This window comes from Orbicella franksi, chromosome 9 (genome assembly GCF_964199315.1).
Source record: "Orbicella franksi chromosome 9, jaOrbFran1.1, whole genome shotgun sequence".
Taxonomy (NCBI): domain Eukaryota; kingdom Metazoa; phylum Cnidaria; class Anthozoa; order Scleractinia; family Merulinidae; genus Orbicella; species Orbicella franksi.
In genome coordinates, this window is record NC_138153.1 from 2655451 (window position 1) to 2669800 (window position 14350).

Sequence of the window (14350 nt, forward strand, 5' to 3'; positions counted from 1 at the left end):
TAACAAGTGTAAGATCGATCATCATGGCACTCCTTGAGAAACAAAGGTTCTTCAAAAATTTTATTAGTGACCCAGTGATGATTAAAACTGATCTCTCATATTACGCAGAATGCAATGAAAAACAACAAAAACAATGCTGGTTACACCCCGTATTGACAAATGTAAGTTCTGCAAGACAATTTAAACGCAAAATCAGCAACATTTCTATGCTATCGTATTCCCACAATGCAACCAGGTTCTGTCTGATGTTGTGACCAAGAAGTGAAAATTCGCAAGAAAAAAACAGACAAACTAGTTATTGACCTTTGATTTTACAAAACTTTATTTAGCAACAATTCTTATAAAATCCTCTACAGTACAAAATGGTGTCAGCATAAAAAGCACCCAAATAACTCACTTTGCACTCACTTTTAGTTACTCTTTTATATATCAAAACTTCTGGAAAACAATAAATAACGGGGTCTTCTTATAAATAACGGAACAGCGGTCTAACAAAGACTGCGGCAGGCATATGAGCGCGCCGTCACAAACCCTAGTACCAGGTCTCCTCTTCGCCACGGTACCGCAGAGAAGAGGAGCGCCTGGCACTAGGGTTACGCTGGTAAAAGCTGCTGTCAGCATTAGCGACCTACTAACAGGGGTTCTCTGGGGATTATACTCGTCGAACCAAGCTAACTCTAGGAAAGTTCGGAGTAAATTTTCATGTGTGACTGACTTCTGAAATGAAAATGCGTTTTGTTGATGCTTAATTTGCGTAGACTAGGTAAAGCAGTAAATCTTTCTAACTCTTTTTAAGAGATACAATCAAGCAAGCATTTTGCCTCGCATCCACCAGTTATAAGCTAATGCACGCGACTACAACTCGCCGCGCAGGCCTAGAACACAATCTAAGGCTGCCAGTAGCATCTTCATAAATGCTAAATCCGTTTTTCAAACAACAGAGAAACGTGGTTCCCACTTCAAAACCTAACAAGCACCCAAAGCGGTGAAGCCACCAACCACTTTTACAGCCAATAACCATCACCTTGACAAATCAATAACATGTCCTGGCACGAATTACCAACATCTCGATATCATAACACCTGAATAGGAAACGCCACCAAATTTTCTTAATTAAAAGCTACTCTTTGTCTTGTCCTACTTGATCCTTTTTATAACCATACTAGGACTTCCCAAAATTAGCATATAAGGGATGGACCATTATTTTTTTGAGGGGGTGGGAGGGCGGGTTGAACAATTTCAAAAAAAATTAATGCGTAGCAAAAACTGCTGGAACAAAAAATCGTCCAAGTCTTTTTCTACCATCTAGGTCATGTATTTGACTTTAAAAAGATTCTTGCACAAGCTTTTGCCCACCCAAAAAAATCACGCACAACCTACAGATTTCATGCCCCAGAAAATTACCCACCCCCCTCAAAAAATTAATGGTCCCTCCCTAAAGGTGATTCCCAAGGATAATCCCGCCTCTAGGAAACAAAGAAGTTAAACGGTAACTTATCCACAGTTTACACGATTTCTACAGGAACATTTCGATCGACGAGTGGTCAGAAATGGGGCCACATTAAACACACACGAAACTTGTGGATGTTTTAGTCAGTGTAAGGAAAATATCAAAGCAAGGAATAAAGCTAATGAGAAGAGACAGGATTATGACCCTGGAGTTCACCTTTTGAAAGCTTTTCCACAGAAAAACTTACTAAGAACAAGTGGAAAATGTCAAATGAAAGCCCCGAATTGTTGAAAACGAGACTTGCTGTAGTTGGCGTTTACTCATTCGGAAGTGGGGGACCAAGTAGATGACGCACTAGACGGATTCCAGATGCTGCTTCCGAGGAGAGGATCAAATGTTGGCAATGAATCTTGGTTCTGTTGCGGCTGTGCTGGGTAGGTGACAAAAGAAGCCCCAGATGAAGTGGGGAAGGACTCTGCAGTGGAGGTTGCACCAAGGTATCCGCTGCCCCAGATTGTGGACACGTCAGGTGGTGGTGTCCAGGATACCTCTTGGGTGCTGAACGGGGGTGGCTCGGGTACAGCTCCTGCTCCAGACCAGTCTGGTATCTGACTGAACAGGGCATCAACAGCATCTGCCTCGGAACTCACAACCTGACCCGGAGCTACTGGCCTAGGTGAGTATATGGACCATCCATCACTGTCCAGAGGGGAGTTACCCACGTCCCAGATCTCGGCCATAGTCTTGTTATTGGACACCACGCCACTGTTGGTGTTACTGGCATCCAGGAAGTTCACCCAGTTGTTGGAATGTCGGGCACTCTTCCCAGGAAACTGCTCCTCTGAAGAACGAGACGAAGAGCTAAACAGACTGTCAGGGTTGTTATAGCACTGGTCGCTGCTGGTCCACAAAGGAGGGTGGCCTCTGTTCCGTGAAGCACCATTGTCCGAAAGGCCATAATCACTCAGGTCAAATAAACCAAACTTTTGCTCGCCTTGAGACCCTTGCTTCGTCAAGCCACCTCGGGGGAACGGCTGATTCTCAGGCAAGGAAGGTCTGTGAGGAGGAGGAGGACGATATTGAGTGGGTACAACAGGTCGATCTCCAACTGGGCTACGCGGTGATTTGGGAGAATCTGACATGTTCCAAGGGTTTCGCCTCAGGTTAGATAGGCCAAGGTCATCACCCGCTTTAATAGACTTCCGAGAACCTAAGAGAAGATTGAGAAAAGTTAACATTAATGAAGGAAAAAAAATTCTCACGGCCGCCATACTGGTGTTCCCAAATAATAGGAAAATTTTGCAGAAGAAAAGAACATTACCAGAAGGAGAGAAATTTCATTGAATGGGGAAACAGAAGCGACATGGCCGCAGTGACATCATGAACGAACGCACACGAACAACTGACACGTTTTGTCGCCCAACTAACAAACTCTCAATGGTGATACAGAGATCGCATTATGACTTGTTAGATATCGGTAACATTTCTAATATGGACATTAATCAACTTCACGTCGGTATCACTATTTTTTTTTTTGTCAAGATCAGTGTCAAAATCTCAGTTTGAGCTCTGGTCTGTCACTATCTGTAGCAGTTATCTGGCGATACCACAAGTTCAGCCAGTTAGGCTGCAAGAAAGTTGAATGAATGACACCAAAGAGAACCCCTAGGCAGTGTTTTCATGATAATTCGTAGACTACTTCTAAAAATGTAACAGTGCGGTATGGACTTACCTGCTGATGACCAAGATGGACCAGCCCCACCCTCAAGGGGAGCTGACTTAGTGCTCTTGACACGAGTCTTGTTGCCCTTCACCATTGGTGGCTTCACCTGCTCCACGCCATTTGAACTATCACTGCTGACAATGCTACTGTAGCTACTGCTTCGGCTGCTGCCGCTCAACATAGTGGGAGAGGTGGGAGGTGGCGAATCAGACAGCGCAGGCGACAGGGCAGAGGTCTTGGTGTACGCCTTCCTCTTGTTAAGCTCCTGCTCGTCAAAGTTGTTCTCTTTTGAAGACGCTTGCATGTTCTTGCCCAGAGCTAGTGACATAACAGCGGCGGCGATGGCATGTGGAGATGTTGCGCCAGGATGGCGGAATTCGCTTGGTTTCAGACTGTCTGGACTACTGGCACTGCTTTGACTTTTGCTGACCTGTCCGCTGTTCTGACCTTTCGCTGGAACCTCCAAGTTCTTGGGTCGTGGTGCTCCGTTAACCGTTTGTGCTTCCCCTTTCTTTGACTTACCATTGTCCGCTGTAGCATGGGTCTTGCGAGCCTTCCCTCTTTCTTTGCACGTGTCACCTAACTCGGCAGAAGCTGCGGTATGACTCACAGGCTTGGCTACACTGCCGTGCTGCTGCTGTTGCTGCTGGTGTTCTCTGAGGTGAACATGTTGTGTGTCAGTGGGTAGACTACCCGACTGTCTTGTCCTGTTTGTCTCCTTTGAAGGCTGTTGTATTCTAACCTCTGGTGTGGATTTGTCTGATGATCCATCACTGCCGCTGTCATCTGATAACCCTCCTTCTTCGTCTTTACCCTTCACTGTTGTAGTTTCTTTAGCCTTTACTTTCTTGTCTTTCTCTTCTTTCTTGCCGATGGCTTTGGTTTTTCGTTTCTGCTTTCCTTTCGGTTCTTTGGATTCCTTAGAGTCTCTTTTGGGAGCCGACTCGCACTTGTTTGGAATGACAACACTTATAATTTCATCGTTGATACCTTCGGGGAATGATTTATTCTTCTCTTCTATTTTTCTGCTCTCTTCAAGTGTTCTCTGTTCGTTTTTCTTTGGTTCAGTGATCTTCCGAGTTGTATTTCCAGTTGTATCTGAGCTGCTTTTTACGCGACTCTCTGCGGTACATCTAGATTTGCTGTGGCTATCTTTTCCTCCTGAACACGTTTTGCTTTCATTGGGAGGGCTTAACGACCTGGCAGCTCCAGGTTCCGTGCTTTCAGCCGCACCCAACAGGGTTTTTACTGTCATTTCCGTCCTTGCATTTCGATTTCGCGTTCCGTTGTTATCTTGCCTCGTGGTGTTGGCTGTGACATTTTTGATATTATTATTTGTGGGTAGATTACTGGCTAAGCTCGTTGTCACAGTGTCGCAGCTTGATGGTCTGTCAGGTGTTACAGGGGTTGTTTCTCTACTGCTGCTGTCTCGCTGAGGTTCTCTTCTGATTCTTTTTTGTCCGACTGTTAGTTCTTCTCTGACAGGAACTCTGCAGACAAGACATAAGAAAAAAGTGTTTTTTTTTCCTCTGGTAGCTTGTGTTTAACGTCTTACAGATTAACGTTTGACTGACGTTTGATTGTATTCATAACACGAGATCCAAATACTTGGGACCTCGATTTACAATGCTAGCTCTCGACGTAACCCAGAGTAAGAAATCTCGACCTTCCACAATTTCAATTTTCTCTGACTCAGAATAAAATTCCCGGACCTTGAAGACTTTTTTTCCCCTAACCATTTCCTGACTTGTCGTAACCCTTGGTAATGGGTGAATACATTAACTTTTCAACAATAAGGGCTATATTTTGTGGCCTTTCTCCATCGTAAAGTTCAAAGCTCAAAACATTAACACCTTTCTTTTAATGTTTGTTTTGAGAATTTGACGTTACATCAAGGCAATATCCCCAAGCTGACGATTTCCTCTTTATACTCATCACTTCTATCTGTTCGGCGATGCGATGATATATGTATTGTCAAGAAAAAATTGATGAACTAAGCGTGAAAAAACGTTCCGAGCGAATTCAAAGAGAAATAAGCGTTCCACTCACTTGTGTTTCTTGACTCCAGCAATTGCATTCAAATCAAATATCGGCCCTCGTTCTTCTTTCATTTGTAGCAGTTGCATCTCCGGATGCGAGAGGAACACGAGCCTGCGCGCCTCAGCGTAAGCGGCAATAACAACAGCTAAGAAGACCACACCCATGAGTACAACAGCGACTCCTTGTACGGCTGGCTCCCAGGAATTGCGGCCAAGAGTCGTGGAACACAGGGGAAGGAGGTGCGTGGGAATTGTTGCTACCAGCGTGAACTCCATTATAGGACCGAGGGTGGTTTTCACTTCTAGTTTGCGAGTTACTCGAGACATTGAAAAGTCTGGTGTAAACCTGAAAGCAACACACAGAGAAGACGTCAGAAAACACCGACAGTCTCAGTCTACACACAAAAAGACTCGCATAATCCTTAACCGTCCAAGAGAACTGCGTTCCTTCGTTCTCTCACTCGTTCGTTCGCTAGCTCGCTGCCTCGTCAGAGTTACACCGCAAACATACCGTTCCTCTCTACAACTCTGTTTCTTGATGCTACAGGCTGCTTTCTTTAAGAAACAAATTAAAATTTGGTTCTGAAAAGTTTACAGAGCTAGTCAAACTGGAGATCTAGACCAGCACTGTCTACCGATTTTTTGCTTAAACACGAACACCCCTGTAACCTTTTCGATACCCAGAGTTTATTTTAAGGAAGATTCGAAGCAAGAACGTCTTCGAACATGGAACAATCAGATGACCTAGTTTGTTCATTTGCTACAGTCTTGGAGACTGGATCGAGTTAAAGTTTACATTAGAAACGTTTAAATTTTACTTACGTGATTTCTATCTTCCTTGATGTATTTGGTTTGAGGATAAAAGACTTGCAGTTCATGATTTTGAAGCCGAATCCTTCACATTCGTAGCCATTAATACTGAGAGAGCTGATGAACATAGCGAGCTGACCAGGATTTGTCGCTGTGACTGTCTTCATTACTGACAAGGATGGAAGCGACCGCGAACGGGGAGCTGCTTCTAAGCAAAATCAAGAGATTAATTAAGTTACTACTGATTAAGAACAGGTAACATCAGTAAAGAGTTACTCACTGTGACAATCTGCTAGCTGACTTGGTTTAATCTCAAATAATAGGGTGCTATGTGTCCCAGGCCTCTTGCCATTGAGAGTAAACTCTCCTCGGGCACCTTGTCCCTGAACTAATATTCCATCTAAGACTGTGAGATTGTTTCTGAAAACCAAAATATTAATGATGAGAGTTGTACTAATGGAAACTAGTACATGTATGTATAGGAAGAAAGCTACATTAGTCGTAGAAAGCGATTACAGCTACATTACTAAGCTAGAAAGCTACATTACAATAGTTGTGGACATCTGCTGGTTTTCAGAACTAGTTATTGTTGTCTTATGGGCATCGCAAGTATAAAGAATAAAGTTGCTGCCAACTGGGTATAGAAGACTTGCTTGAGGTTCCTGGTGTATCCAACCCAAACACACACTTTAACCCCTCCCACCCAACTCAAGCAGTCTGTCAAGTTAGTTCAAAAACTTGTCACTACCGTTCTTTTCTTCAGGGGTAGCAAGCCAAACTTGAGACTCAGGAGAGTCGCACAGCCATCCGACAACATTTGAATTCAGAACTTGTCACACGATTACAAATATTTGCAGTTCAACCCTTGTTAAAGGCCTCAGCATTACTGTGAGTTCACAGGCAAGTAAGAAGAGAAAAAGAACCCCACCTAATGAGAATTACAGAAGTTTTGAGTCGCTCATCCTTGGGTTGAAATTGTACAGGTATCTTGACAACAGAGCGTGGACTAAGGACAGTAACCATTGTGCCAGGAGCGTGAGCTATATCTTTGTTAAATGTGGCTGACTCATCCTGAGGAGAAAACAATGAAGGTGACATAAAAAAGATATATTTATTTTATGGTATTAATTTCCGATAAAAATGTCGTTCATACCTCCTCTTCTGGAATTGAGAAAGTGTTATCATCTGGATCAAATCCATAAGCTTCTGTATCAAACCTGAAACAAGCAAGCGTCAGTGAAAAAGAGAGTTAAACACAAATGCTCTTGTTGTCAGTCTTGCTCCTTTCAGTATTTGCAGTAAGCATAGTGTTAACTTGCTCTTGAAAATCAATGTATTTTAGGTGTTTATGCAATGTATTTCATTATTGTGTACTGTTAGCCATGCTACATATATTTGAAAAAGTACGCTTTTGTACGTTGGTAACAAGAAACAATGAGACCAAAAGAAAACAGCTAAATTAAGAAGGGGATTTTCAGGGCAAATGGAAACAAACAGAGAGACAAATAATGCAAATGAACATAACATGGTTAAAAATCCTAACTGGCAGGAGGCAGAGCGGTTGGCTACTCACAAGCATGGCCGAGGAGCTGAACTCGGGACCGTGACCAAGAGCAGCACCAGCTAGTGGCCAGAACAAGACTTGAATCTGCAACCTTTGGTTTTCAAGTCTGATGCTGCCATTCTTACAACACGTCAATGCTGCCCTGTGGCACAGTCTGAGCCATGAATTCCTATTCTTTGTAGAAGTTGTAATTCCTTACCTATCAGCTAACAAATCCCATACACCCTGAGGGTACAGAGAGAAGGGCACAATCTGAGCCATGACAGGGACATCTGCTGGATTTTCCAGAGTGAAGAATTTGGTGGAGAAATTTCCAAGGTGAGTTAGAGGAAATTTTACTGGTTTGTCTGATGAAAATGACGGCCATGAAAGACTTGCTTGTGCTGGGATGTGGAACCCTTTAACAACATCTGTATCTATTATAAAAGATATATTTAACCTGCAAGAGAAAACAAGAAATAGCATTAGGAAATAAGGAATTATAATAATTATTATAAACTGGAAAACAGAAGACGTATTTGTCATATGCCAATTATTTTCTACATTTCAAGATTGATTAATATCATAACGGGGAAACTGAAGTGACAAGCTATACAAGACAAATATCAGCTAAAGAAGAACATGAACTTACTACTCAAATGATTATGTGTCAGCTAATTACAACAAGGGGATAAAAACTTCACTGCACAAGGACTTACTTATTCTTTCCTAATCGTTCTAAGGAAGAGAAAAACTTCTGATTTTTTTCCATGAATTGACTATCAATTTCCCCAACATTGGAAGGTAAGGAAAAACTTGAGAGCCACTGGTCACCTGCAAAGACAACAAAATACATACTCTTCCTTCTACTGATCTTAAACATTTCATATACTGTTACTGGTTGCCAGGGTTCCAACTTAAAATATCAACCATAACAAAAAATTTTATCTTTAGTAATTGAATTTATGTTTCTGATATTTAACAAACATAGTGAGCCTAGGCTTATTCAGTGGATGTCCCAAGATAAAGCACAGCCCCCTTCAGATGTTCAGATTATGGCTCATCATACACTATTCCAAATAAAGAGGAAGGGAAGGGAGAAAAAAATTGAGTGACTAGCCTAAAGAGCATCTACATACTGGTATGAGGGTTGGAAAAAGGGTACTGACTCCTTAGTTAATTACAGTTCTCAGCATTAGAAGATCAAAATAATATTGAACCATATCTTACTTGCATGTATTCCTGTATAACATTGAGTTTTACACCCTTTCAGTGGATCATAAAATAACTGTCCAACCTTAAAATAAAATTTAAAAAATGTGTATATTTAATGTTGCAAGAAGTGGCATGAATTATTCTATAGAGTGGTTTTCAATTGAGTGTTGTAAAACCAAAACCAAACCAATTACTTAAACCAATTAGACTGTTACACCAATCTCAAACCAAAACCAAAGTAATTGCCTGATAACCTTTGACACTCAATTGAAAACTGCACTTGACTGGTGCACATCGCTCTTAACATTCTCAACAACTGGAGACAAGTGGTTTTGTGTATTCTACACAAGATCTTTCCAAGATCTTTCAGGATCGAGATATTAAGCCTGTGTGCCACCGTCTCCTTTGTCCTCTGTATGATGCACGATGCAGATGTCAAAGGAGATGTCTGCACACAAGCTACAGTGAGAATACACTGAAACAAAACACATGCAACAAATTATTCAAATCTCCTATCACCATAAAGTATCATGCTCAATGTTGATAAGAGAAGTCAATAATTTGCACCCATTTAACAAGCATCAGCTCTCAACCCTAAAAACCAGATGCACAATGAAGAAACACACTGTAGTGGATTCATACCACAAGGGATAATCTTGAAAACCACACTGTCAGTCTAACCCCTTAACTCAGCCACAGTGAGGAAAATTCACCACATTCTACGTAGCTGGGCATTCCAATTGATGCATGGTTTGGGACAAAACACCTTGACCACTGCAGAGAGAGTGCAGGTTGTGGAGTATTGGCACCAAAGTTAACAAAAATTACTCGCCAGTAAGGTTGAATAGCGCATTTAACTGTTAACAGCACAAACCTGGACTTTCTCATTGGGTAGTAAGAGCATCTCAGAACTCACAGGCTCAAATGAAAATTGATCATTTAAAGGGTAAGGTTTGACTGACACAAGCTTCAGAGTGTTGGAGAAGGAACTTAAGAGCGTGAGGGTATGATTCACAATTTGACCCTGAAAGACAAAACAGGACAATATTAGGAAATGTAAAACAGTGAGTGTGTAGCATTATATAAATATGAGATACTTGCAAACAGTGTACATGAAAGTAATTTGGGAATTGAGGAAACAAATTTTAGAGCTCTCCCACATGGGTTGGACCTACAAGCTACAAATATTTTGTCAGAATTTGATTAATATGTGTAGCGACTAGAACTTTCTTTGCTTTTGGGTGTCACGTTTTTCCGTGACCCCTGGGAATAATGCAACCCACTCTGTAATACTTAAACATTCTTCATTATGCGTAGTTTTGTGTTTTTCATTTTTGGCTAGTACTTGCTAGCGCTGAAAGTTCGATCTGCTGGTTTCTACCGCATTTTTTCCTTAGCTGCTTCACTGTTGTGTGAGCCCTGAAGTACAAATTCTAGAATTTGAGTCGCCACAGTTTTGTGAGTTTATTTTGCTCCGTTGTCAGTTTTTCGTGTCGTTACATTTTGTACTTAACTATTTTGTCTCGTTTATTTTTCAGTTGAATCACACACACATCACACACACATCACACACCCACGATCACTTTTGTTTCTCTTGTGTTTACGCCCAGTATGATTAAACTTGTGCATTCAAACTGTGGCATCTGTAGCGCTTACTAGACCTAGAATATGTAATGCGGTTTCTTTGCAATAATTTGTAGATTGATGCAAAATAATCACAATCTAAACACAGAATGTGTACCCTTGCAACAAATCATCACATTACAATTTTAGATCAGGACACCAAAACTACTTATGCAGGTATCATACAAATTGACTTTGTCAAATAATTACTGTACTGAGTACAGTGTATATGATAGGAAGTTAGCCTGACTTACATGCAGGGAACTGCAGTTAAGTAATAAACCAAGAAACGTGAAACTTACATGAAATTTTAAGTTTCTTTGTCAACTTTGTGAACATACAAGCTGACTACTTACTGGAAATCCAGGTTGGAAAACTATGGACACCGGAGAGGAAACTATCTTTCCATCCATTGACTTTAAGTAAAGAGGGATATGAAGAGTCTGCAAAATAAAGGTAAAACTTGAGTTACCCCATTTAACTCTATTTCAGGTTCCAGACGTCCAAAGGATAGACAGTAATATTTACTAGACAAACCAAGTCTAGAAGATAGTGTAGTCTTCACTGTATTTAATTTGTTAAACCAGTCCAGTCACTAGATAGTAATTTATCCAGTGGATATAGTGTTATCAACCATAGTGCAGGTCTGCAAATTGTGAGATACTTAATTGTCAGTGGTCTGACAATGATAGTGATTTTAGATGCTTGTAGTTAAGCCCTGTGGCTAATGCTGACATTGCTCCTTTCAAAATACAATGCTCAAGCTAGCACAGGTCTGCAAATTGCAAGGTACTTTATTGCCAGTGGTCTGATAAGGAATGGATAGCGATTCTAGCGGCTTGTGGTAAAGTCCTGTGGCTAACACTCCTGATCCAACAAAATTGCATGAGCTAATTGAAATTACTGGCTTTGCTTCTCAAACAATAGATTTCCCCGTTTCTGCATAGATAGACTGGATAAAACATCTTCGCTCACCTCATAATCTGTTTCCATTTCTATTTCTCCAATGTACTGTCCCTCTATCTTGGGCACAGAGACCTCCACACTAAAATATGTTACATAGCCAGGCTTGATAGAAACCTGAAGTCAAGCAAAAGATCAACAGTTTAAACAGAAATTCAGACAGAATTAGTGCTTACACAGGACTCATAAATATGATTCCAAACAACACACAGAGAACATCTTGTCCAATAACTCTGGGCTAGTGGATTTTGTAGTCCAACGAGTGGATTCTGTCCTTACCTGGGCAAATGAAGTTACTTTGAACAAATTATTCTGGACAATTCTTACCTTGCCATCTTCAGCTTGGCTGTTCAGTGGTTGATCAGTGGTACTGGACTGGCTGTTATTCCCTTTAGATTGCTTGCTCTCATTATTAGATCTGATTTCTAATAGTCTAATTTTTGTAAACTGAAGATTACATACAATTCTGTAAATAGTGACCTGTGGAATACAAAGACATCTGTTGCTTAGCTGTGTACTAGTTAAGGATTTGTTTTGAGATTGAAGACACATTGAGGATGTAAACAATTTCAATTGTTGGATGTATATACTCTAGTAATGTTATCAGCTGTACCTCTATTGGATTACTGTTGAAGATTTTAATAAGTTTTGTTCTATTTTCCCCTGTTCCTACTGTGCCATAGTCAACTACATCTTCCTCCAAGCCATCCACTACATACTGAAATGGAACAACCAAGAAAATGTTAATCGATCATAGGACGTCACCCCTTTACTGATAGTTACACTGTTTGGTCTAATAACAGAGATGCATGGCATTAGCCACTATCAGTCAACAAAGTTTTCAAATTGAACATTTCAATTGGCATTTAATTTTAACATCAAGTTATGACAAACTTTTCATGTGCAAGTTACTAGCCACTAAAGATATGGTGCAATTCACTGTACAGGAGGATGACTAAACCCTTCATCTCGGATTGAATTTGTTACATCAAAAGCTAGGCAGGCTCCTTGACTTGTAATGGCTTGCTAGGACATTCTGGGGTCTAAATGTACAATGTACATGTAGGTAATTCCTGAATGCAACATACACAGCTAACCTTAAGTTTTCCATCAAAGCAGTGGATAGGCAGAGTAAAAATGGATGCATTTGTGTATACTCTTAGAATGGTTGAGAATGCCATGTCTGAACCATTGGCTAGGAACTGAACAAAGAAAGGCGTCACTGTACTCTGAGGCGGTATCATGGCTGGCTTTGTAAAATTTACAATCTGCAAACAAAAAAAGCAAAACAACCATCACTCATGGGCACTAACAAAAACAAAAGTTCTGGAGGGACAGCTGTACCCCTAAAGTTGGTAAAATTGGTTGTAACATATATTCTGTTCTTGCATATTTGCAGACAGCTTGTAAATGGACTAAATGTTGAGATGTTACCAGAGATACTTCATGCCGTTGAAATCGAGGCACCAGTGAGGCATTCAATGTTTAATTGTATTATAATCAATTTTATTAATGGATGCCTCAACATTGGGATTGCTAATGTGGATCTACAGTGGGAAAATTACTGTAACATCAAAACACATCCTCTGCTGTCAAATTTTCTCATCAATTTTCCATCCTCAAAAGTTTCCAGAGTAAACAATAACTTTTACAAAATAAGGTATACTTCAGTGCTAATTCAGAAAGACAAATGCCATCTGATCAATCAACCAATCTTGCATCAACGAACAAAATAGAATAAGAAGAATTGTAATGAAATTTCATACTTACAGAAAATACATTTTCCACCTCAGATGGAAAGGCAGCATCATAAATTATCATTGTGAAGCCAAATGTGTTTGTGATAGGAAGTTCCCTTGAAACAGGAACAAATGGAGGCTTTCCTACAAAGAATCTTGTCTTGCTAACAGAATATGCTATTGTCCTGAAATCCAATTTCAAGATAAAAACTGTATTTACTAGAGGTTCAGCAGAACTGTCCACAGCTTGATAGTTTTGAAGTTAGTTTAACAAACAAGGCGTTAACATACCGTAAGGATCTGTGTGTTATACACTGTATCATTCAGAATGAAAATGATAAAATTGCTAATGCACTCATTTACTTAATTCACGGGACAAAACAAGCATTATTATTGGGTATGAATACAGGTGGTGTTTATTAATAACAGGTTCAACAATTATTGCGGCAGATGATTTGCTTCCAGACATTTTTCCACCTCTGGCTTCCATCATTTGACACAATGTTTACCCTCAAATAAAATAGCATGAAATTCTCCTGACGCACCCCTGCAGAATGTTCACTTGATATGGAATTTCCAGCTTTGGAGAAATTTTGCTGTTTGTTTTTATTTGCACTTTTCCACTTGTTTGTCTACTTCTCTTTACATGGAAAGCTGTGGGAAAAAAAATTAGACAATCAGTACACGAAGCTCCTACAAAGTAAAAGCAGTAATAAATTGCCTTGAGATTCCTTGAGATTTGAGGAGAAACAAAACTAATTGTTTCCCAAGGGACCAGTGATTAAGTGTTTTGTTAAATAGCTGCTCAGGAGTTTAGTGCAAAGTTATAAATCAAGGAGGTCAAAGTAACCTATAGTTAGTGGGAGAGCGGGCATGCATTTGCTTGATTGTTGGCCACTGGGCAACATTCAGATTTGGCCATTACCATGAGACCATAAATCAACCAATGGGAGAGCGTGTTAGATTTAACTAAATTCCAGCTTTATAATAATGAAGTATGTATCATAACTCCTCCAACAATTGACCACTAACAGTTACCAGTTGCAAATCATGGAATTTTGGACTTAAGGGGGATGACATTTTTTTATGTCACCTACACATCATGAGATATTATAATTTACACAAATTTTGCAAGTATTTACTGCTGGACTTCACATGAGCTGATCTATTAGCTTGGCCATTCACACAGTCACTTTCACAGGTGGTGTTGAAAAGGCAAGGGCATCCTAAAATCAATTTTCACCA

At 40.4% G+C, this 14350-nt stretch overlaps 1 protein-coding gene across 2 annotated transcripts in view; it reads right to left on the bottom strand.

Moving 5' to 3' along the window:
- Window positions 1-295: 295 nt before the first annotated feature.
- LOC145498225 (transmembrane protein 131-like) overlaps window positions 296-14350 on the bottom strand; it is a 27242-nt gene continuing 13187 nt past the window's right edge. The window contains exons 14-31 of one of the 2 annotated variants that reach the window (XM_081478121.1): window positions 13651-13759; window positions 13137-13290; window positions 12464-12634; window positions 11980-12084; window positions 11694-11846; window positions 11379-11483; window positions 10760-10846; window positions 9655-9804; window positions 8796-8862; window positions 8285-8399; window positions 7786-8025; window positions 7176-7239; window positions 6951-7093; window positions 6303-6442; window positions 6035-6227; window positions 5223-5558; window positions 3183-4663; window positions 296-2660 (exon numbers count right to left, since the gene is read on the bottom strand). In XM_081478121.1, coding sequence (XP_081334247.1) covers window positions 1771-2660; window positions 3183-4663; window positions 5223-5558; window positions 6035-6227; window positions 6303-6442; window positions 6951-7093; window positions 7176-7239; window positions 7786-8025; window positions 8285-8399; window positions 8796-8862; window positions 9655-9804; window positions 10760-10846; window positions 11379-11483; window positions 11694-11846; window positions 11980-12084; window positions 12464-12634; window positions 13137-13290; window positions 13651-13759 — 4703 coding nt within the window. In that variant the 3' untranslated portion in view covers window positions 296-1770. Of the gene's footprint in view, window positions 2661-3182; window positions 4664-5222; window positions 5559-6034; window positions 6231-6302; window positions 6443-6950; window positions 7094-7175; window positions 7240-7785; window positions 8026-8284; window positions 8400-8795; window positions 8863-9654; window positions 9805-10759; window positions 10847-11378; window positions 11484-11693; window positions 11847-11979; window positions 12085-12463; window positions 12635-13136; window positions 13291-13650; window positions 13760-14350 lie in introns of both variants that reach the window. The other variant, XM_081478120.1, reaches the window with a different exon arrangement.